This window comes from Chaetodon auriga, chromosome 5, assembly GCF_051107435.1.
Source record: "Chaetodon auriga isolate fChaAug3 chromosome 5, fChaAug3.hap1, whole genome shotgun sequence".
Classification (NCBI taxonomy): domain Eukaryota; kingdom Metazoa; phylum Chordata; class Actinopteri; order Chaetodontiformes; family Chaetodontidae; genus Chaetodon; species Chaetodon auriga.
In genome coordinates, this window is record NC_135078.1 from 15,668,637 (window position 1) to 15,694,054 (window position 25,418).

Genomic DNA, 25,418 nt, shown 5'->3' on the forward strand with positions numbered 1-25,418 from the left:
CTTACTATTTGAAATATATTAATTATGTTCCTAAGTTAACTTAATAAGTATTATCTACATCCAAACTAAACCAGGATGAACCACTGAAACTAAAGAAATATCTTAGCTAGTAAAGACTTTGTGTAAGTTGGTTGCTATGATACATCTGACTGTCCAATCAAGAGCAATGAACTATGTAAACAGGAAGTTGCTGTGACATTACAAGTTAGCACATCTTCCACAATTAGTTTTCGAGGCAGAAAAGATTTATCTATTGCATATGTAGGTATTATTTTATTTTGTTTTATAAATGGCTGCATACAAGGAGAAATACTTGTTTCACAGTTAATAGTATTCATATGGTTTAGAATGAGAAGGAAATATACAATTCTGATAACCCAGCTGAGGTTATTTACTCATTTAGTCAAATGTTATGGGCATAATAGCTCATAGTTCGAGGATTTTTGTGAAATGTAATTTAAAATCTCATCATCTTCGCTGCATTATCAAACGGCATGATTCAAGTGTCAGGTCAGATGTGTTGACATTACTCCACATACAAATTATCTCTTTTAGTCTTCCCGCTAGCAACACAACAGTTACACCTGGCAGTTTCTGGGTATAAATTTAGCAATGCATAGAAAAGTCCACTTAATAAACGCTTATGTTAGAACAAACAGTTGGTGCAAATGGCTCCTGGTGCTGTAAATACTCATTAGAGCACCAAATGTGTATTCATACCAAGCTGAAAATAGTCCCCAACAAAAGCACTCTTTACTCCTGTTAGAGTAATGTTTGATAAGAACTACAATGTCCAGATGTTTTAGGAGATTAGTGAGCCTTTAATGAAAATGCAATTACATATCTGAGACCTGTTTTTAAAGATTTACATGTTTAAAGATTTCTTGGGGCTGAGATCTACACACAGGCTGGGAAAGCCAAGTACAGAGAGACGGAGTAACATACTGATGGTTTTGACCTGTTCGTGGGATTTGCTGACAATAACAAATCCAGACTTGAGTCAAACAATATTCACAAATACCTATAAGTGGATTAAATTTGTAAAATGTCACTCCAGCCTCCTCGCTCCATGTCATCCTTCTCCTCCACACTGCCCCCCTCCCAGGTTGTCTCACCGGTCTCAGTGATGTCGATCAATCCCAGCAGGTGCATGAGTTTGAGGAACATGATCACCAGGCAGACGATGCCAACTGTCTGGAGTCCCTCCGTCTCCCACCTCACACTCATCTTTCCCTCGTCTTCTATCTTTTCCTCCACGGTCCCGCCTTTATTTTCCCCTACTACAAGACATTATTGGACTTTCGATACACATTTCCTCAATCCATCAGTCTCTTTCAGCCTCCCTCTCTCTGTTCTTCTTCTCTCAAACAGTGTCACTCACTCATCACCCTTTTTCTGTCACATTTTTTCCCTGCAGTTTTTGTTACTCTATTTAGCTCTTCCCTTCTGCCCTTTTTAATTGACTGCCTTTCCCTTCCCCGTCCTCTCTCCTGCTCTAATGGATCTTTCCGGGTATTCTCCACAACCAAGAGCAGGGTCTGACGGTCCAACTCCTTTATTAAGGTCAAGTGGATCAGACTATTGATGTAAAAATACCTCTAAAGAGGGAGAGAGAGAGCGAGAGAGAGAGCAAGAGAGAGAGAGAGAGAAATCCCCTCCAAAAAATCTGGACCACCATGTTAATCCATGGGAGATCCAATGAGATGGGGAGGAGGATCACACATCTAGGTTTCTTGGCACCAGCATTGGTTCGGGATTCCTCCAGTGGGTATTAATCCTCTAGTTGGTGACAAAACTCTGACAAAAACGATATCCAACATTAATCCAGAGGTGATATGTGTCACAAAATTCTCCGCTGACTGAACTTCCTCCTCTCTTTCCTAACTCCATCTCACATCTTATTGTCTGCTAATTAAGGCCTGCCTTTAAGGAATCAGAGAGGGTGGTGACAAAGGTCAACAGGTGTCCTGAATCCCATTTTCCCAGTCAGCTCTGTGATCCACTTTCTAATTGTTCCCCTGTCTCTCCTGGGGTCCATAACACAGATTTGATACTGTGTCAAACACTCCCAATCATGTAATAAAAGGAAACAGTGAGCTAATGCTCCCTCTGGTGGAGGATAATGAAACAACAGGAACAGATAGAGTGTGCAGGCACAAAAGTTTTGTTTTTATGACAATGGTAGAAGGTCACTTCATCCTAGATACAGAAAAATTCTAAAAGTAAGATCCTTGGTCAGTGCATATATGGTGTCCTGGGACAGAGTTACCTCCTCACTCAGTATGTGAAATACAATGCCAGCCTACCTACCTGTGCATACCTGCCTGCCATTCCTTCTCTATAAGTCCCTGAAATCATCCTGTCTGTGTTGAATGTCTGCACATAGTGATGCACAGATGGTACAGATCATCAGCTAGATCTAAATGTATATGTTCACAGACCATATGCTTCTTCTAAGGTTTAATAGATGTAATTTTATGTCATTATCTTGTAACACAGGGTGGGAATAGCGAGTGATATTCATGTGTATTCTGTATCTTATGATGCTTGCAAATACATATAATTTAAAAAAATCAAAATGAAAAAGAAAAACAAGAAGGAGGAGAGTGACTCTGATGGTCACTTTCAGTATTCAACCTTAGGTTTTCAAACCTTTTGTAATTAAAGTTGCTGAATATTTGTATTAAATTCTATAACTTTAGTTTTGTGCTTTTAGAAAATCAGTGATGCATGAATGTTTTTATCATTTTGAATGGACAACTATAATCTTTGAAACACATTATAAGTCATCTGTTAAGTGATCTATGCAGCATCTCATTCTCTGCTCCATCTCTTTGCAGGATATTGATGTTACTCATCACAAAAATATCCTGCACGAGAGTCAAATGTGGAGTAAAAATATCAGATATTGGTATCAGAGAATCTCAGAATAGGGCTCGTACATCTCTAAAGACAAGGCTACCTCTGGCATCAGATGTCAGCCCAAAATAGGACCGAGTTGGACTGAGCCCAAAATTGACATCAGAGCAGGGAGGATGGGACAGAAACAACAATCAAAGGCCAGCAGCGGTTTTGTTTTAGATCAGATCATTTAACTGGATTTTAAACACACACACACACACACACACACACACACACACACACACGTGGACAAACACAATGTGTGCATGTTTAGTGAAGGAACACCAGTGGATATCTCCTTGAGTGCTGATGTTATAAAAAATGCAACAAGTAAGCTAGCAGACCTTATTGGTCTACTGATTGATAAGGGGCATCTAATGTACCACTGATGGTAAATGTGGAAAATCAAAGACATGTTTTATTACACATAAAAACACTTAATAATAATGAATCATTATTTATTCAACATTACATCTTCTCCTTCTCACTCCGTGAAAAATCATTATTAATATATGATTGTGCAAATATTTTCAAAATGCTGGACACAAGATGTCCAATTCTCAGTGTGTGTGCACAATAAGCAGAATAAATGCAGACAGGAGGGGCATTTTGCCAACATTAGACAGTTTACTGGCCCTTTAAAGTGCTTTACAACACATGCCAATATTCACCCATTCACACACATTCATACACTGATGGCGATACAGTGCTTTCTATCCACGAGGACTGTGTGCTCATACATTCACACACAGACTCACAGCTTGGGGTTCAGTATCCTGTTGTGATTGTGTTTGTTCCTTTCAAAACTAAAAATCTCATCTGAAATGAACTGTAGAGAGACAGACAGGACATGATCAAAGTTATGCAGGGTGCCCAGATGGCTCTGCCCCAACTATGCCAACAGGATAATGACGGGAAGGACAAAGGACAAAGTCCTCTGAAGGGAAAGTCTGCGTAGGGAGGAAGGATAGGTCAAACACAGGACTTTCACTCAGGACGGTGGGGTTTGTTTCCCTTGTGAAATCAAAAGTGTTGACTTATTTTAACTTATGTACGTACATTAATTGAAATAACTTACTCAAACCTAAGTTATGACACGTACGTAACTAATGTGGAGCAGAAGGGCAAAAGCTTGCTTGATCTTGATTTTCAGTATGAACACAGAAGGTTAAAGCAGGGTCTCATGATCCATTATCTTTTTGGGTTTTAAGCAGGAGGTGTCAGAGCTTCATCAAACATGACACTCACAAGGCTGTTGCACGCTTGGTGCGACACTGGGTTGGATAATCAGTTAACTTTTAATGGTTCTTGCATTTGCTGCTTTTCCTGGTCTTTCATTAGAGTAACATTTGGGTTCTTGGATGTTGGTCATAAAAAAGCAATTTAAAGATGTCATCTTGGGCTCTAAAAATGTTAATGGGCATTTTTCTATTATTTATTTATTTATTTATTTATTTATTTATTTTTTAAATGTTTTATAGACCAAATGATCTATCGATCAATAGAGAAAATAACTGGAATCCTGATTGTAGGATGATGTCTTTGAACTTCTCAAGTTCCCAGAAATATTTCTGAGGATATGACCTCAGTGTCCTCAGAGGTAACTATAGCATCAAGCTACAAGTGAATTACTTGCAAAAATCACAAAACTATACAATGAAGAATAACCTCAGGAGTCAGAAAAACAGAAATTACAGTGTCAAGTGCCATGATGCCAGTTTGCAGAGCAGCAAATTCATTATACGCTGGCGTGAATGACTGCAGAACTGAATCAGCTCCACAGGGAAAGTCTCAATAACAACTCTGATCATCACAAAGTTGATATTTATAGCAGGGCTGCATATCGAATCTATTTCTATCCAAGGCCAATCAACAAGGAGCACAACATCTGGACTTATGAATCCTGATGAATTCCACCCATTTTCCTTCCTGAGGACGGGCAAACATTTGAAGAGGGACAAAACACGCCTTCAGTGTAAAACATCTGCTGCCAAATGGTTAAATATGTGTCGGTCAATGAGAAGATGCTCAGGCAGATGAGATAATGACACTGCAGTTGGTAAATTAGTCCCACTGAGGAGGTGATGGAGTAATGAAGTGGCAGGAATCAGGATGAAGACACATCATGAGAATTTCACAGGCTACTGAGAGATGGCCAGTGTCCTTCAGGGTCCTGGAGGAGTACTCCATATTTAGGCGGCCTCAGAGAAAGCCTGTTCGATACCGCATGTATAATTGATGTGAAGTAATGCTAGACTGGGGTGTAGACCCTGCCACAGAGGGAGGAGGAGAGGAGGAGGAAGGGGGGTGCTATTGGAAGAATTGAGGATCGGAGGAGATCGAGAGGAGTGATAAATTATGAAAGGACATTACTGGTGTTTTTGTTGAATTTACTGCTTATGATGCTGAGCCATATGAGAAGCACTAATGTGCCGACTGGAGCCTTCCTGCTGTAATTGACTTGGCACACTGACTGCAGGGCACTCTGACTGGCTGGACTTCAGCCCAAAAGTCTAATCAAAGGGAACTGCATCATTCAAAGAGCAGTATCTGATGCCTCTTTTACAGTCCCAAATGTACAGAGACTCTTGATCCATCAAACATTTATGGTATATCTCTTAGTAGGCAAAATAAAACATCCCATTACCTTCCCCCACTCTGATGTCATACATAGATTTACTGAGAGTACACTTTGAAATTTCACAGAAATACATTAAAAAATAATAAAGCATGGACCAGTATCACTGTAAATGTGCGTGTGTGTTAGCTGAAAGGCTAATTTGCACATTCTCCCTTGGCTAGGTGTTAAATTAGCCATCAAAGGATCAGTCTGTAGGATTTCGGGGGATCTATTGGCAGACATGCAATACAATATTCATAAGTATGATTTCATTAGTGTATAATCACCTGAAAATAAGAATAAGGTGAGGGGTATTCAGCTGGTTGCAGTCTCCAACCTCATCGCTAGATGCCGCTACATGCTACAGATGGGTCCTTTAAAACATTATAACCATCACGCCCAGTCTGTTTTATTCATTATTCTTACATTGTGTCCATGTCTTAAGACTCACTTTTGTCTTTTATTGTGAAACACTAACAACTTGAAACACTTGCATCTGGTGTACAGGAGAGGACAGTGCTTACGGTAAAATAAAGTGGTTAATATCTTGTGGTCAGTTTAAAAATGTCAAAAATATACACTCAAAAAAATATATACTTGGTATCATCATACACCAGCTAAAAATCAAAAATGGGTGGTAATTATTGTGAGAAATATGAAAATGAAGCAGGTACGTACTCTCCACCATTTGATGTTGGTATGTTCTTTTGGTTCTCCTTCACAGAAAAAAGAGATCAGATATCTTGGCGAATGGCTGCATAAACCACTGCCAGCTGTGTTTAACAGGCAGTGGGTCGCTCGACCGGGTATATCCAAACAAGAAATTGGGCTTGCCTTGGCTGGCTTCAACACACTGTTTTGTTTTTGTTTTTGATGTTTTTTTTGTTTTTTGTTTTTTTTTTCAGATAATCCCATGGATTTTTCTGTGGTGTATTTATCTTAACAAACAGAAGAATTTTCTCAGCCTCAAAGGAACATTTTATCTTTCAGTCTATCACCAAATATGGAAATGCAGCGAGGCAGCAAAAATTGGAACTCAATCTAAATGTTTCACTAGATTTTAATAAATAAAATACTTCACTTTAACCCCGACCCCTGACCCCCGACCCCTGCCCCCTGCCTATTTAGCCTTTATAAGCAGTATCTAAACATGTAATTACCAGTTTCTAACAGACTTTGGTGGAGTTATAAGCAGATGTGTTAATCAATGTATTTGTCAACTCATCCTTTGGAGGCTGGTGTAAAAACAGATTATGAATGACAGCACAGTAAAACTTGCATGTTATAAAATATGTTGCTGACAAATACTGATTATGAAAATATAGAAAATGTCTTTACATCTGAGTACAGCTACATTATGGTCTGCTGTAAGCCATTTATTAAAAGTGTATGTAGTGCTTATAATGTTAAATAGGAGGGCTAAAGTAAAGTGTAACCCGCTGAAGTAGTGAGTCATCATGAGTATAATCATGCTGTGGATAACAGTAGCACCAAACCCCAGATATCTGAGATAGAGGGGCCACAGGTGGGCCCTTACCTTCAAATGAGGACATGGGCTCCAAGATGCCGAACTGCTTGAGAACTGCCATGAAAAGGATGATGACCACGCCGATGGCAAACAGCTCCATGCCCTGGATCCCCATGACTTCGGGATCGGGAGAAGCCACTCAGGGCCAAGCCTACAGGACAAGGCCTGGCCCCGTGGAGAGAGATGAAAGGAAACCTGGGCCGGCCCGTGTAAAGCTGGGCCCCGCAAGTCAACAACAAGTGTTTTCAACAGGGGTAATCAGCAATCAGTCTGGTTGGTGTGTGACAGCATGGGTTTGTTTCCAGGCCCAGGAGACAGCATGAGAGCCAGGCCAGCGGGCTGGATGAAAGCTGCTCTAATGTCAACACTGATGCTGAAGTGGAAAATTTTTTCGGAGCTGACATATATGGAAAACCTCCCTCTCTAGACCCATGAGGGAAAATGGGGGTTGTGTCACGAGTCATTTATTACAGTGCATTAAACGAGACGTTTAGAGTCACTTTCCAGACTTCCCTCCTGCGTGCACTCTCAGGAGCTCCGACTGGCAAAGACACAAGTTACTGCTCACCCTCTTAATCCAAAAATCTATTATCAGTCCTCACGTCATAGTTTACGCTCATAAATCACATTTTGGTTTTACATGAAAATGTCTTTTGGGAAAAGCAAAGAACTTGGTGCAGCCTCTATGTCCATTTTCAGGATTTTTCTCCCATTAGGTGGGAGAAGGTCCAGGTGAATACAACTGACCTATTGAAACAGAGAGCGTCAGAGAACACAACATGCAATGCCAGAGTCTTCTCATCTTCCATGCCATAAAGCGGCAAAACAACATTAGCAATTAGAAATAAATTACCCCATTATGTGAGCCGACCACACAAGCAGTTTCTGAAACCTCAGCTTTGGAACAAAAACATACTGTAACTGCTCTTTATCTGCAAGCAGAGGACAATCTGACTTTCTGGTCTCAGTGGCATCTGCTCACAACATTCAGGATGAGATCATCTTTAAACAGACTTGTTAGTCTGTCAAGAAAAGTCAAAAAGCTGAATTTCATGCAAAGTGAAAACTAGGTAGAACAAGGCTGCACTGTCCATAAAAGCAAAAACATTGATCAGGCGTATGACGTTTTCAATCACCCAAGTAAAACACTTTTTTCTGCTTTCTCCTGCTGCATTTCAGTCAGTAATCCTCAGGTCCAACAAACACCTTTTCAGCACACACTTAATTTAACCGCAAATTTGGGTTCTGCGTTGCTGTCCAGTCTGACTCAGTCCGCTTCACTGTTTGTCCAAGTCCAGCTCCAGATATGGAAGAGTATGGCTCTGGAGAGAACGCACTTAGAGCAGCAGCAGCGTCCAGGGAGGGAAATCCTAAGAAACTGAGAGGCGCTGTGGGGCATGAAACCTCCTCCCCTGGTGTCTACCTCCTCCGCACATACTTTTCCATCACTCCCCTCTCTCCCTCTGCAGCTTCCTGAATTTATCTGTGGCTGCTCCCAGTCGCAACTTTCCCTCCTTCTTCTCACTTAGTCAGCGCTCACTCCAACTGACATTTACAACTGGAGTACACTGTCCACCCCAAATCCTTCCACCCATCCCGTCCTTCTTGTGGTCTCTCCTTACTCCACTGCACTCCTCCTTTTTCTCCGTCTGTCCATCTGATTTGCTTTCGCCCGTCTGAGCTCGCTGCTTCCCCCTCCTCCTTCTATCCCCTCTGTCATTCCATAACTTTGGCCAACCGCAGACTTTCTCTCCCCCTCTGCTCGACCTCCCCTTTAGCTTCCCTGCTCCAAAGGGTATCTCCTCTCTCCACCACATCCACCTCTTGAACTGGGGGGTCCAGGCTGTGGCACACATTTGTAAAATGAGTAAAACTGTGTTGCTCTGGTTTTGGCCAAGATTGACTGTGATGAGATGAGCAACTTTAAATATTTTACTATGGAATAATATCACTTAAAAGCTGCTATTTGTAACTCCAAATAGCCTTCAGCAAAGATAGATTATGAGACAATGGGCCACTGGACACAGCCCTCTCTACTCCTTCTACACTGAAGCAAAATGCCCAATGAGTGAAAGAGACAATTTTTCCTATCTTCAAGGTCATTTCTCATCTAAGTGGTCCTTTTGCTTCTCTCTCGTTTACATCTTTGTGGTTGTTTTATACCTCGTTCTCAACGTTTTGCATCTCTTTTTGGTCGTTTGACTTTCCGAAGAGAAATGACAGTCACTTCATACAGTGACTCTGGCACCAAGGGAGGCCAAGATGATTCCAGGACGCGGTCTGCGGCCACCCCTCTGGACCTGCCCTGTCTACATCCTCCCTTGCTGCTACAGTTTGCAAATGAGGGGTAAAGCCAAATTACCCAAATATGTGTGGTGTGGGAACACACACACACACAAAGTGGCACACACAGATCAAATAGCAGAGTGATGATGAACCCTGAGTATTATGAATATATTACTATATTATTAATGTCTCAAAATATCATTGATTCCTGGACTGTGTGCAACAGTTTGTTATAGATAACGTGGACAAATATTTCTAGAGTGTGTGGGCATGAGTGTGTATAAATGTGGTTGTGTGTTTGGCAGGTCAAAGGAGTATGGTGATGACTCTGCACTTGCTAATGCATCAAGATAATATGGGGAATGGAGGTGTGTGTGTGTGTGTGTGTGTGTGTGTGTGTGTGTGTGCGTGTGTGTTAATGCATTGACTTGGTTGGAGATAGGAGATACAGATGGGAGGCCAGAGTGAGAGAGATCAATATCGTTGTGGTGAGGGGGTGGTGGTGGAGCTTTCCCTCCTCTTTCTCTGCTTCTTATACCTTACCAGAAAAATCTAAATCAACCATCAGTAATAAAATCAGAAATCTATTTTCAGTCTCTACTGCTACTATTCATTCCAGAGTCTGGGGCGTCTGTCTTTACAGCGGAGGAATCACTACGAAGGTCAAATTTACATTTCAGTTACCGCAGATTGGAAGAGAGTGGATCAGGTCACACACACACACACACACACACACACACACACACACACACACACACACACACACAACATCATACATGTAAGTCTCTGGGCGTTATCTGATGCGTTAGGGGGGATCTGTGTGTTTTGGAGGCTGTTTACGTGCATTTAAGTTTGTTCTCTTTCATATCGATGCTCGTGTAGTGAGTTTGTGGGGTCTATTGTGTGCATGCGTGTGTGTGGTTGTTCCTCTGGGCAGGCCATTAGGACACTAACAGGTTTTTAAAAGGCAGGCTCGGCGCTGCCTGCTGACACAACAGTCAGTAAATAGGGAGAGAAGACCCAGACTGTTTCCTCTCAGTCAGACACATCAGCAGAATCACCTCAGTCTTCACCGCAGTTGCAGAGGAAGAACCGCAGAAATGACACAATCATTTGTAGTAAAATGATGAGAAATGACTGCTTGCTTTTGAAATTGCAGCTATAGTATTCGGCAATGGTCTGATGCTGTCACATATTTAAATTCAGCTCATCATTTCTCACTCATGTGATTCAGCTGTCAATCAATTCATGAAAACCTGTGCAACAAACTTCTTAATATAATCATGCTTTAATGGAGAAAGAAGCTTTTGGGTCTTTTATGTCAATAAAAGTTGTCCTTCATGGAAAAGTAATCGATGAAAGTAAAAATTCTGCATTCAAAACTGTACATCAGTGAAAGTTCTGAAGTAGTAGCAACAAGATGTACTGAAAGATGTACTGAAACATATACTGATGTTTTGTTTAAAGTAAAAGAACTCACTAGGGAGTAAAACTGCCCTAGTGAGTTCTATATTATCATACAGGACATCATATGTGTGATTAGATTATTATTACTGAAGCCTTTACACTGTAGCTGGTTGAGGTGGAACAAAATTTATCCCTTTAATTTCCTGGTTCTACACATTTCCAAAAAGACCCTGCATGATTTATTTGATATCTTTGTAAACTTTGGGATCTCCACTAGAATTTAAAATATAGTTCTGTGAATTTTCAGGCTCAGATAAACAACATGACTGTGGGACTGAAGAGTTAAGATACTTCTTCAACTTTTGAGTAGTTTAATCTATAACATTATACCGAATATAAGTATAGTAACACAGTATTTCAACACTGTAAACGGTAAATGTACTATTCAGGGAAAAATCTTCCAGAATATAAGAAATGATGTGTTTAATGATTCCCATCATTACTGGACAAACACTTAAAAAACACAACCCATAGACTTAAGGATTTTAAAGAACCAAGCACAGTGTTTGACTATAAACCTCTCTGGACTAGAAGAAGCAAGAGTGAAGAAATGAGAGACAAAATGAGAGAGTGATGGAGTGAATGAGTTGATAAAAGAATGAAGAAACAGATACTGATGCGGAGCTGCAACCACACGCTTGCCTACCTGAGCGATGGTATCTGGCTGCACTGTGGCCGCAGTGAGAGAGGCAGCTGGGCCGCGAGAGGCGCCTCCTGGCCTCCACAGACAGAGCAGCCATCACAGCTCCCATAATGCAGCTCAACCACCACAACAACAAGGCTAACACTGCTAACAGGCTGCTCTGAATACCGCTGGAGATCCTGGATTAGGCTAACAAGGCAAGATCCAAACTTAAAAAGACTGGATGCTAACAGAGTGATTTAAATCACTGAGCTGCTGAGTTTGACCACCGGCTCAAGAAATCTCAGCCTCAAAGAAGGCAAACAAGCTTGAAAGTGTGAGTCTTGCGTCCCGACAAAGGCGACTATCTGGCACTGTGGATAAGGTGACAGGTGAGAGAGTTTTTCAGTGTGTGTGTGTGTGTGTGTGTGTGTGTGTGTGTGTGTGTGTGTGTGTGTGTGTTTGTGCATGTGTGAGAGGCCACATTTGAAAATCTGTTTGAGTTTGTGACACCACGTCACAGTGTGAGAGAGAGATAAAAAAGATGAAGGGATCAAACAGCACAGCAGAGCTTCTGACCTTTCACATCACACACCTCCACATTTCTTTTTTCTGTCTGTCTCACTCCCTTCCTCTCCTCTGATCGTTCTCCTCATAGAAGCGTGACTATAACTCCTATACACGGTCTCACTCTTACAGACTCTCTGTTATACAAATTGCTGCTGTTGTGTGCTTATGAAAGTCTCCACTATCTCACTGCAGACAATTACAAGTACAGTAAGGGAGGGCGATATGCATAAAATCATCAGTGATGCTGTATGTAATGTCACAGCGTTAATGGCCTATATATTGTGAAAATCTATTAAAGGATTAATCCTGTGGAGTTTTTTGAACAAGTTATGTTTGCAGTTAATTTGGAGGGATTAAACAAACAAGATAAGGCATATTTAGTTAGCTTCAGAGGTGCTGCTAGGTCAATTCTCTCACCTTCAGACTTGTCAGATGGTAACGAAATATCTCATTTGTTGACGCAGTACAAATACAGACCATAAGAGGAGCTGCTAGGTGGATTTTGTTACCTTAGGACAGAGACAAGCTAGCTGTTTCCCTGTTTCCAGTCTTTATGCTATGCTAAGCTAGGCGCTGGCTGTAGCCTCATTTTCAATGTACAGATTTTAGATGGGTATTGATCTTCTCATCTAACTCTCAGCAAGAAAGCAAATAGGTGAATTCCCCAAAATATAGAACGATTCCTTTAAGAAACCTCAGCAATTATTTCCTTGCTTTCTGTAAGTGGATTGAATTAACTGGCTGTACATCGTGATTGTATTAATGTAAAAATATCTTTCCTTTGATTGTGTTCACAGGATGATCCTCTGCTGCGTTTACTGCTCCTGTGGAAGTACTGCTGCACTCTATGACAAATGGAAGATAATGGAGCCCATCTTAATTTCCCACATATCACGTTTATAATTGTTCTGTTTTTAACAATCCGCATCTTGCATTTACAGTAAATCCTCGATGATGTAAATGGAGTATTTATTCCTGGACTGGAATGACAGAGCCTTTGTTTCTTTGTTTGTTTGTAACTGCAACTTCTGCGCAGTTTCAGTAAATTGTAAAATATAAATCAAGATGCATGGAAACAACTATAACTTGACTATTATCCAAAGGGATGAATTAAAACTTTTGCATACACTGTAGATCAATAACCAATCATCAAAACACATAAAAGTAATTTAAATTACATAAAAGCCGCTCTGTTACTTTCTGTTGGTTTTGCATTATAGCACAAAGCCAATTAAAACTTGGTTGTCTCTACAGTGTGCACAGGAGGGTCATGCCCATTCGAAGCTCTTTCTCTCTTAAACAAAAAAGGAGAAATGAAACAGAAGAGAAAGATTTTACAAAACTCATTTTCTTGTGGTTTCCCCTTAGAAATATTCATATTTGAGAAGCTGGAATGAGCAAATATTAAGCTTTTTTTTTTTTTTTTTTTTTGTTATATGTGGTAGTTTGATCGCCAGCTCCTCCAGTCTGCATGTCAAAGTGTCCTTTGGCAAGATACTGAACCCCAAATTGCTCCTGATCAGTGTGTGAATGTGTCATAATGTGTCATGTTTTAAGTAGCCGGTAGATTAGGAAGGTGCTATATAAATGTAGAACATTTAGTGCGTATCATCATCTACAAAACTTCTGAGGAGGTAAAGCTTACGTTTAAGTTATGAAGAAATTTGAATGCGTGACGGAAGCACTTACCATTAGCTGAGAGAAAATTAATTAGCAACAATTCGTATAGTAATAGACAGTAAAAGATTTTTTAAGCAGATATTTGCAGTTTCAGCTTCTCAAATATGATACATTTCTGTTTTTCTTACTCATCTTTAATATAAGCTAAACATCTTTGGGTTTTGGACTGTTGGTCGGACAAAACATCTAAAGTTACCATTTTGGACAACCTCCTCAGCAGCCATGTAATATCCCCTCTGTCCACTCGGGGACGCTGGACACCATACAACACACAGCAGAGCACAACAGCAGCTCACCCCGTCACACCAGCACAATCAGAAAGAGAAGGAAATGAAACTCGAGAGAACGGATCAAATTTTTCTGACTATTCCCAGATCGCACGTAAGCTTACTCGGTTGAAAACCAATCGCTGGATGCCGTGCAGTTTGTCACATCATCAGTTTCCACGTTTGACATGTAAATGATTGATCGGGAACAACTCCTACAAGGATGAAACAAGCAACAAAGAAATGTAATATGAGGAACCGTATCCATCATGAGTTTATTCTCTGTAAATCCATGCTATGTAACCCTGCAGTGAAAGTCTGCATGGTGAGTGCATGTATTTCTGTGCACATGCAGAGCCAGCTGATCAAACAGTGAGCCTCCAGGAGTCTGAACACACTGCAGATAGCTGATTATACCCTCCATGTCATTTTAATGCTTGCATCTTCCCTAACAACCTGCTCCAGGGACTGAAGATGAAAAGTGTTGACATGAACTGCTCTCTCCAATCTCAGTAAACAACACCCCAGACATTTAAATTTGCTGTATGGCCTCACCACTAAAACTTTCTACAGCAGCTGCAGAAATATAACACTGGTCATTAGGGGAAATATGGCAGCTCTTTCAGGCTTTTCCCAGTCCTGCTATCTCTACCTAACCCCTTCAACTGCTTGATGTGCCCCAATTAAAACCAACTCCAGTCTCACTTCCATGATATAATCCTCTTTTCATAAAACCACCTCTGCTGGTCAGGTTCAAAGACAACCTTAGCTGTGTAATTAAAACAGGGGTTTCTTAATCAAAGCCAATTTTTCCTCCTCTGCCTCTTCCCTGGTTGTTGCTTTATTCCTCTCATTTCTCTTTCTCCAACACCCATATATGTCTCTCTTTTGCTCTCCTCACTGCACCCATGCTATGCTGAAGGCAGAATTAGGTTTAGGTAATGGATCAGTGGAGACCTGAGCCCCTACCTGTGCAGGAATCCATTATGAAAATTCAAAGTGGGGGCTGTCAAAAGGAATATAAGATGAAGAAAGGCTAAACAAAGCCAGAGGCAAAAGACGGCGGTTTTATCTCTGCAGAGAACATTCATCATTTAGTCCTGTGTCTCCTGTTGCCTGTCTAAAGAGGCCGTGTAAACACTGCACCCTGAGGCGTCCTCACCTTTCTGTACGAACTTCAGGAGAATCTGGGACAGAGGAAACAGCAGAGGACAACAGACAGAATGGGACTGATGATGAACCTCTAGAAAAAGAGGAATGAGTGTGGATAAACAGGAAACAGTAGGGATGAAGAGAGAGGGACACCAAGTGCTGATTCGGCAGCAGTGGTTTGATGGTATTTGTTGGACGAAAGGACACAGGAGGAGGACGGAGGATAGACTTACATCTAATCAATGATGAACGGAAGGACGCACAGACTAAATCAAGAAGGACAGGCTAGTAAAAAGATGAACAGGACAGTAACAAAAGCAATGATCTTAATTTGGAAAAGGTGCCATCGATCAGACAACACCCCAGAAAAGTTTACTTTGGCGACATTCAGAAGTCTCCTTCAAATCAAGAGGAAAGTTTGCTAAAAACAAATGTAGAAGCAACTCTTCAATCCAAAGTCAGAAAGTGAAAGCACTGCTTCCTCAAGGTACAAAGGCTTTGTGAATAAAAACAAGACCGCCATCGACCACACACAGCGGGCTCCCACTGGGCCAAACAGCCACATTCAGACAACTGAATTAAGCACAAGCTCCCTCAATACCCCTGTATTCAATGCGGTACTCGAAACCCCCCACCTAAGTAAAAGCATCTAAAAATACTCCACTACAAGTAAAAGTCCATACAGTAAGTATCAGATAAATGTATTTAAAGTATCAGAAGTACTTGGCCTACGTGACTGATAAATTATCATATTTATTCTAATAGATTGTTAATATTAATGCATCAATGTGTGAGCAGCATTTTACTGTTGTAGCTGATCCAGGTGCAGCTAGTTTTACCTACTCGAGAATCTGAGAAAGTTTTGCTACACATAGTTAGCATCTGGTTTTCTGTGAGATGCTGGATAATTTTACCTCTTTGGGCCCGAAAAGTTGTTTATGTGAAACCACCTGAGTGGTTTAGAGGGAAAGTGTCAGTTTGTAGAAACTGGTAAAAACTCAGACATCTGAAATGTGACCAGAAGCCCCAACTAAACACTAAAAGAGAGTTTTGTAGTGTTTTTCACAAGATTATCAGAATTTTAATGCTAATCTTTAATCATAGTGTATTAAATGGTAATATTTCCCTGTGAAATCTGATGGAGTAGGAGTAGAAAGTCGCAGCACTTGAGTAGATGTACTTAGCTACTTTCCACCACTGATTCAGTATCTAATGAATGAACAAAATTCAGAACACTTTGTTACAGATAACAGGAATGAAAACCTACATACACGTACATTTTCTTGACAGTGAAATAAGAAACAGAAATAAAAGAGAAAATACCTTGAACTAGCGTCCCACTGATGAAGCCAAAGAAGCAGCGCACCAGCTTGGTGATCTCCTTCTCACACTCTGTCTTGCATGCATTCATCCTCTAAACTTTGACCACCAGCACCGAAGAGTGTAAAAACCACGCGGGATGATACGGGGGTTTCACAAGTTAAAAGCAGCCAATACAAACCACAAAGGGGAAGAAGAAAAAAAACGACCAGAAGAGGCTTCACCCAAAAGATTACATGAAAGAATAAAACCCTTTATGTTGAGCCACAAGTTTTAAAGCGCAGCCTGAAAAAACTTGCAGAAGAAGTCAGCACTCTCCCTGAGGAGGTTTCCTGGGTCTGATGTTGCCCGTTTCTCTTTAGATAACACTTGAAAGCTCCTTTTTAAACTGGTGTCCCAGTTTGCTCACAGATGATGTTCACTCCCTCCTCCTCCTCCTCCTCTCTTCTCCTTCACTTGTTTCTCTCCTCTACCCTTGTCGCCTCAGAGGAGGTGAACTGAATCGCATGATGTTGGGTACATCCTGAAGCTCAGGTCGCTGTCATTTCATATGACCGACCCTGACCAACCACAACACACGGCACTGACACCCGTTAAAACACGCCTCCTGCGTCAGCCTCCACTCGGCCCAGTGCCGCGTGGTCACTGGGACTTGCTCGCCCTCTGAAGTTCAGCTCACTTTCTCTGACAGATAAAAGTCATATGAAGAGAAGCTGCTGTAGAAATATTTCACAGCTCAGTGAAGAAACCAAATCTCACTGCTCAACTCTCCTTCCTCCTTCCTTTGTCTCTCCTCCATATCTAATCCGACTCTTATTACACTTTTCACATTACTGTCACTCATATCTCTCCTCCTTTCCACCATATGGCCTCATTATCTGGCACTTCCTCCATTGTGTGGGAGTTACTTTTAATTCAAAGATTAAACTTTGTGCTGAGTGTGATTTCTTACGATCAAACGAAAAACTTCCTCATGCTTATCTAGTACAGATAGTGTAAGAGTGGGGCTGTTTGATTGCTTCATTTCGCTCCTTATTCGATTAATTAAAACAACCATTTCGATTGCGAATTTATTGCTTAAATCATTTGTCAAACAAAAGCATTTACTGGCTGCAGCTTCTCGAATGTGTGTAAATTGAATATCTTTGGGCTTTGGACTGTAGGTTGTGAGAAACAAGCAATTTGAAGGTTTTTACACTATGTTGTGATATTTTATGGCCGAGGGGTTAGAGTGCTGACCAAGAACTGCCATTCCTCGTCTTCCTCACACTCAGTTTCTCCTTCTGTTAGCACCAGCATCGTCTCTGCCTTTGTCCATTTTGTTTTAGACCATCCCTTGTCTGTAGTATTTCATGTCCAGCAGTCTATCAAACTGAGCAGTTATTCTGCTCATCACTGCTCGCTGTCTCAACCTCTCCACATCTAAAGTAAACCACATAAACTGCTTCAACACCACCACCACCCCCACCTCTGTATGATACACATCTCTGTCTCTGCGCTGCTATTTTTAGCTGCTGGTCATTACCGAGGTGAGGGCTTGCCCACTGACGATGCCGAATCTATCTCCCCTTCGTATCACTGAGATGAAATAGATCCCATCACAGCCCTGCTTTTCGATCTCTCTGTGACTGTTTTTTACTCACTGTGCTCTTGTGTCACTTACACAAAGAGCTCTTTCAATGCTTTTAGCAACCAAAGACTTGAAGGATAATCTGAGTCTGATAAAGATTCATTATGCAAAGTTCAGAGGTTAAGAAGAGCCTCCTAAACCCACTGAGTACATGTAATTCAGGTGCAGGAGGACATTGGAGGGAATCTTCAAAGAGTAAATTTTAGTAAGTTTAAAGTAAAACCTGGACCTGCTGTGTTTTCATTTTCAGCCAAGGGAAATTTTATTGAAGCAGCTTGTAATAGCGTTTTCTTTTCATAAAAGTCAGTCAAACATTCAAAAATCTAAGCAGTTGTCACTTGTTGCCACATGAGGCCACCAAACTGCAAGGTTTCCTGTTGAAGCTGTGAGGAAAAACACATCAGCACTTAATGAAGAGCTGCTGCTGCTGCTGCTGGAGCCAAGGAAGGAAGAGGAGAGGAGACACCTACCTGATGCAACGTGTGTGTGTGTGTGTGTGTGTGTGTGTGTGTGTGTGTGTGTGTGTGTGAGAGAGAGAGAGAGAGATAAACATGATTAGGTGATAAGCCACAAGGGCAGGTATTATGCGACAGGTGTAGTGCTCACATTTCAGTGACCTGTTAGAGTACCATTACATTGTACGTGAGGCTGGGATGGCCTAAGACCTTAACAGCAGGTCACAATCACACACTACCTCCAAAACGAGGTATCTATTTTTCTGTTTTTGTCTAAACTTCAACTTTTTTCAGCTTCAAGAAGGGTAGGTGGACAATACAACAGGGAGGACAGGAAAACAAGAGGCAGGGATGCAAGAAAGAGGTCAGAAACAAGATAAGGTGGTAGAGAAGGAACAGAGGTAGCCGGAGGGACAGGAAGTCATAGGAAAGGACACAAGGAAGTGATGAAGAAAGGGAAGAGACAGGGAAGGACACAGAGAAGTGGCCAATAAACAAGTAGATCGTAAAGCACAGGAGACGAGGCATAAATGGACAGGAAGAAGTTCTGAAGGCCTCAAGTAGGTAAGAAGGAAATGAGGGGGCCAGGAAAAAACTGAAGGAGAGGAATAAGTAGCAAAGGAGACAGGTAGGCAGTGAAGGAAATTGGGAGGCATGAAGGGATGGTAAAAAGTGGGGAAGAAAATAAGGAAGTAATAAAATAAAGAAACTGGGATGCACTGGAGGAAGTATGGAAGGATACAAGCAGTGAGTGAAACTAAGGATGGGGCAGAAAAGGAGAGGAAGATGTAGGTAAGTAAAGAAAGAAAGGGGCCCGGGAAGGACAAGGATCTGTAGGCAAGGAGACAAGGAGTTAGTGAAGGAAATGAAAAGGCAGGCAGGATAGGAAAAAGGGGGAACAAAACAAATGAAGGAAAAGAGAAGGCAGGGAGGGACAGGGAGAAGAATGGAAGGAGACAAGGAGTTAGTGAAGAAAAAGAGGTGACAGGGAAGGAAATGAAGTGGTAGGGAAGGAACTCCTTAAGGGAGGGGGAAGGAAGGGAAGGAAAGACGAGGTTGGCAAAGAAAGGAGGAGGAAGAAAGCCTGAACTGAGGCTGAAGAACTGAGACATGTTCAACATATTTTCTTGCTTGTTATCTTAAACAAAGAAACTGAAACTACAGTTAAAACAATAAAAGACGGCTTTTACCTGCACTCTGCTCACTCTACCTTCAAGCAGGTCAAGGAAAGGTTTGGTGTCATGAGTCAAAGGTGATAACACATCAGGACAAGTATGAGAGGAGGCTGAAATAAAAGTTGGTGATAACTGCGACCTCTGCACACCAGCTGTAACAATGCCTTCACTCCAGCACAATCACATTTGTACCACTGGGTGGAGCACTGAGACTAAGTCCAGGAACGAACTAGGACTGGAGCCCAGTCCAAGCAACATACTGGATCCAGACAGGCAGGGTAACCATTCACAAAGACATAATAAGTCTTTTAGTTGTTTTCCACCAGAACATTGTGCATGTACCGTATATGTACGGCAGCGATGGTAGGAGGCAGTTAAAACACAGGCACAGAGGAAGAAGAAGGGTGTTTCTGAGTATTTCAGGTCAGCGTAGACATTATTAATGGTGGATTGAGGATGTAGAGACGTTTGATGAATGAGTGTATGCAACTAAATGATCTCTGGGTACTTGACCCTGTGGTCAGTGAGTCAGTCTTGCCCACAGGGACCTCAGGAGGCTGGGACAGGCCCAGACAGTCAATTAGGTGATCAATTCAAACACTGTTAGTCACATTTCTTGTGCATTGACCACATCGTCAGTCTCACCAACACATCACACTCACTCATCGTTGGCTTCTCCCCCCCTCTCACTTTTGTCCTGTGGCTGTGTGCTGGCGATGATCCATTTGACCAGGCAGCATTTCATCAAGGCTTTCCGAGAGAACCGCGGCTTCTGCCACTTCCCAGAATCCTTCACTCTGCCCGGCGCAGGCTCAACGCCGTTGGCATCTCCCAGCAGGCTGCCATCGACCACCTTTCCATCCGCCTGGAGGAAAGGGAGAGAAGAAAGCAGAGAGAGAGAGTTCAGGTCGATATGGAAATTAAACAAACCAGGCTGCGATTTTTAAATTAAGCAGCAGATTATGAGTGTGTCTGGAAAATATGATTAGCCTCTGATCTGGAGGTTTTTCAGGAACACTTTAAAGAGGTTCAAAAAAAGTTCAGTTCACAGGATCGGTCATGTTTCCTCTTTATTATCCGGGTTTTTGGAAAATTTGTGTCCAAATCGACTGTCTGCTTTAGCTCTGCTAACCCTGACGTAAAGGTCACAACGTTAACCCCGTGTTTATTACTGTCCTCAGTGACACCTTTCATATTAAATGTGGCCGTTTGAACCATTATTCATGTAAACATTGGACTGCATTTATATTACATGAATATGAAGATACCATGGAAACATTATGGATGCTTTAATTGATTTTAGTGAAAATAGTGATGAGTAGATTTTACTAATTTACTTCTTTGCTGCCAGTGTGGTTTGTCATGTTTTGTTAACGTGTTCTGTTTCATGTGTATAAAAAAATCCACCCATCTATCACTTATTAATTGCCACAGTAATAAAGTGTTGGAGCGGCGCTTGGATTCCTGTGTTTGAATGTGCATCCCACACAAGAGGATCTACAAGCCAGCAGCACCATCACGTAGTCGACTCACTCACCGTATGCTCTTACAAATGTTTTCATAAGGATGGATTACAACATTGACACTGAGTGGATACAGGAAAAAGAAAAAAGGGGGATCCATCTTTAATTTCAGAGAGATGATGGTCTGGCAAGGGTTTTGATTTTCACTTCATCTACAAATATTTGATGGAGAGTACTGAGTTTTTCTGTTAAAGACGGGCAGCCTCGAGACATAAACCTTGATATCAGCTCTCTAAGAAATCAGGGTTGAGGTGAGGTTACTTTTAATATTTCTGAGTTAATCACACCTTGAAATAGCAACCCACTCAGATGAATTAAAAGCCTGTTTCTGTTCATTCTCATATTCAGCTCCAATTTATCATCGTGACTCTTACTATGCAAGACCAATCCCCTCCAACCCATTCACATTCATATTCATACAACTCACGGCGTTTATCCTCTTTCATCAGCAGAGATAAACTTGACGTCGAAGTTTTTTGCTCTAATTCATTCTTCAGTTTATTTCCTTCATGTCTTGGCATCATTTCAGTCTCTTTTGCAGCAAACGCTGATTTGATGTGATGTGATACGATTTCATGAGAATGTCTTTTCTTAAGTTCTCACGGAGGTCTATTAAGCTGCTCCTGCTGGGCGCATGCAAAACAGACACACACACACACACACACACACACACACACACACACACACACACACAGACACACAAACACGCACATAGTATGTGCACACTGGACAAGTGTGGGGAGGAAGATGAAAGAGGTGAACACCGAACAAACAGTAGCTCTGTTTACTCTGTGGGGAGGAAAGGAAAGCAAAGGATGACAGAGGGGGAGAAAGGGAAGGAGGTGGGAGGAGCGAGCACGCACACAGAGGATTTTAAACAGCTATTTGATCCCATGGGAGTCTGACCATGCAAATCCTTTACTTAAAAGTAGTGAGAGAGAATGAGAAAAGGAGAATAGAGAGAAAGCAAGAGAAGAAAAAAACGTGAGGAGAACAAGGTCTGCTCATGTTCCTGGAAGAACTGAAGTCAATTAGCATAATGAATACTGGCCTATCTGAGAAGAAGAGCAAAGGACGGCCAGAGGACGGAGGGATGGAGGCTGGGAAGATGGAGGAGATGAAGATATGAAAGCACTTTGCCGGGGAATACATTTGCAAAGCTATTTCGGTCCATCTTCCACATGAACAGATGGATAAAAAGAGAAAAAATATGAGAGAGGAAAGGGCGGGAAAGGAGGAAGCCTGCGAGGAGAGAAATGTACACAGAGAGGAGTGAACATCTGCATAGATACACACTCACACCAACACACAGAGCCAAACTGGCTCGTGACATAATGACAACACACCGAAATGGAGAGAGATGACGGAAACTATTCTATTTATCCCAACATCTATTTATTCACAGATCAACCGTGGCACAGCACAGAGGTGTAATATGAGAAAAGGCGTGAGGAGTGAGCTCAGCAGTGACTCGCTGCTGCGGAGAACTGAATTAGGAGAAAGAATTGTTTTCAGTGTGGCTTTTCAGTGGAAGTCACAAATTGGAAAGAGGAGGCCGCGAGACAAACAGATGCAGACAGACACAGTGTAAACACACGAAAATTCAGCGCTACATTAGGTGTTTATTCACGGAACACCGGACACACAGGCAGACTCACAATCATAGGGCACACATACCCACACACACGCATGCACACTCACACTCTCACACTCTCACACTCTCACACACACACACACACACACACACACACACATACACAGTATCAACTCATATATTTTATCTTATGTTTCTTCTCAACAGTTCAGCAAGCTTTGTCCTGGGGCAGTACTTGCCTCTTGTAATGTCTGCAGAACATCCTGCAACATCCTCCGAACTGCACACACGCACGCACGCACGCACGCACGCACACACGCACGCACGCACATCCTATAAAGCAGAGCATATACCCATATCCCATAACGCTCAAAGCAAACACATAGCAGCGACGTGGTGCACATCGCTATGCTTTGCCATAAATTATTAAAGATCAGGGACTGTGCTGTTGGTTCAATGAATGTTGGTTTATATGAAGCGTAAACTCTGACCTCATTACATGAGGTCTTCTCACTGTTAGTCTACTGTACCCAACAGAGAGAGACGGAGAGAGAATATAGACCAAAAAATATATAAAAAAGACCAAAATAGAGAGTGTCAGATTATGTGGCCACCAGAGCGACCGGAAACTGAGAAGGACATGAACTGCAGACTGAGTGACCACAGCCTGGTCAGTGAGACCGGTGGGCACAGACAGACATGGCAATCAAGGGAAAACATACTTCTGCCGGCAAGAGGCAGAAGCAGAGCAGCACTTCCTGCCACACTGCAACCTGTAAAAAGACAGGCATCAAAACCTTTACTGAAATAAAACTCAAATACCTGGGGTTCAACAGACTTTCAGTCCAAACCAAAATTCAATATTTACCTTGGGGAAAAAGCTGACATTGCAATGGAAGCAGCAAAATATGCCACAGCCTGAGGGAAAACATGAGGAGTAACTGATAAAACTGCACCGAACTCCTTCAAAATCTGACTGCTCATTTTGACTTTGATTTGATTTTTATTAGCTTTTATTAACGTCACTATGCAGTAAACCATTTGTTGTTGTTTTTTTTCTAACATTTTCAATTATTATACTTACATTTCAAACTTTGTACAAGAAGGAAGAGACAGAGTGGTGGAAAGGGACCAGAGACAAAGAAAGAGAGAGCTGTATTCTTGTAATGTCACATTAGCGGCTGGGAGCTTCCATTAATAAGTTATATGTGATTAACATTCTACCAGGCCACAGCAGAGATACAGCATGTCTCTGTCTGTCTCCTGTTCCGCTATAATGTCCCAGCTCACGTGTACTCACACTTTGTCTGAGAGTCAAACTCAGCCAGTAGAGTTTCATTTGTTCTTCCTGACTGCCTCCTCAAGGTCAAAATGTTCTTAAGCATGTCACTGCAGGGAAAATCCTCGAGTCACAGAGGATGTAAAAACGTACTCTGAACCAATCACTGAAGGCTTGGTGGTCTACTTTTGTCATTCCTTGACCAGACAGATTCTAATCTAAATGAGCATCTTGCTAATTTTAGGATGTATTTTATTCAGACAAAGTTCTTATACAAGTGAAAAACAAACAAACAAACAAACATATTTGTATTTATTTAAGTAAGATATTAAAAAAACATATATTATTATATCCAGTTGTAGCTGAATGAGGACAAACTAATATTAATTGTTAGTTTTCATTTGCATTTTAATGAATCTTGATCCAATGTTTAATCTACTTATAAAATCACAATCCCTTTAAGCCCTGTATACAATATTTGAAACTTATATTAAAGAAATAAACCTCAAAAATCAACATTCAAAGGACTTTAAGTTCCTGAGTACCTGAATGTTCTGTACACTGTTCTGTGCGAATAAATCAAGACAAAGGAGATAAAGGTTCCAGTAAGAGATTGTTAGAGTGGAATACTAGCAGATCGGGCATATATATGAACCAGAAACAAAAGCAATTGACTATCGAATGCCAGCCTGAATAATATTAGACAAGCTAATTTAGACACAACAACAACAGCCCAGCTCACTGAGGGTTGATAATTGTCTGTGCCATCAGAGAAGGGAATATCACACTCTTTCATACATTTTGTCACGGAGCTTTCAACAGTTTTGTCAAAAATTAGCCTCTGTGCAGCTGCACTACTTGAGTTTAATATTCTACCCTTGTGAGGACATCTGAAGTGTGCAAATCTACAAAAATAACCAGGCAAACCTGCGTGAGACGACACGGACGCCTCCACGACGCACCTATAGACGAGCATTCAGAGCGGTGACACTAAAGCAGGCACAAGCGCAGACTATAAATACACTGAGATCTGAACGCACACACATTCCCAAATATATCTTTCTTTACATCTGTCACACATACAGCAACCGCCCACGTACACACACTGCAGCACAATGGCACCGTATACAGAAGGTCAAACGAGCCTCAAACAACACAACAATCCTGGGTTCAACTAAGTGAGGAATAATTCTGCATTGTACTACAGTACAAGTGATATGGTTTGAGAGCTTAGTGTTTTGTTTTTTATCTTTGCCAAAGCCAAAAACATGGGCGGAAGTGTAAAATTGGATGAAGCAGTGTGTTTGTCTGCTCTAACATAAGCTACAATTGTTAGCATGTCTGACTTAC

The 25,418-nt window shown here is 41.5% G+C and overlaps 1 protein-coding gene across 3 annotated transcripts in view; it reads right to left on the reverse strand.

Annotated features, from left to right (window-relative positions):
• Window positions 1-25,418, reverse strand: part of kcnip3b (Kv channel interacting protein 3b, calsenilin) — a 41,866-nt gene that overhangs the window by 6,412 nt on the left and 10,036 nt on the right. Inside the window, exon 3 of one of the 3 annotated variants that reach the window (XM_076730980.1) lies at window positions 20,363-20,537. In XM_076730980.1, the coding sequence (XP_076587095.1) occupies window positions 20,363-20,537 (175 nt within the window). Of the gene's footprint in view, window positions 1-1,115; window positions 1,904-11,448; window positions 11,801-20,362; window positions 20,538-25,418 lie in introns of those variants that run through there. The other 2 variants (XM_076730982.1, XM_076730981.1) reach the window with 2 other exon arrangements.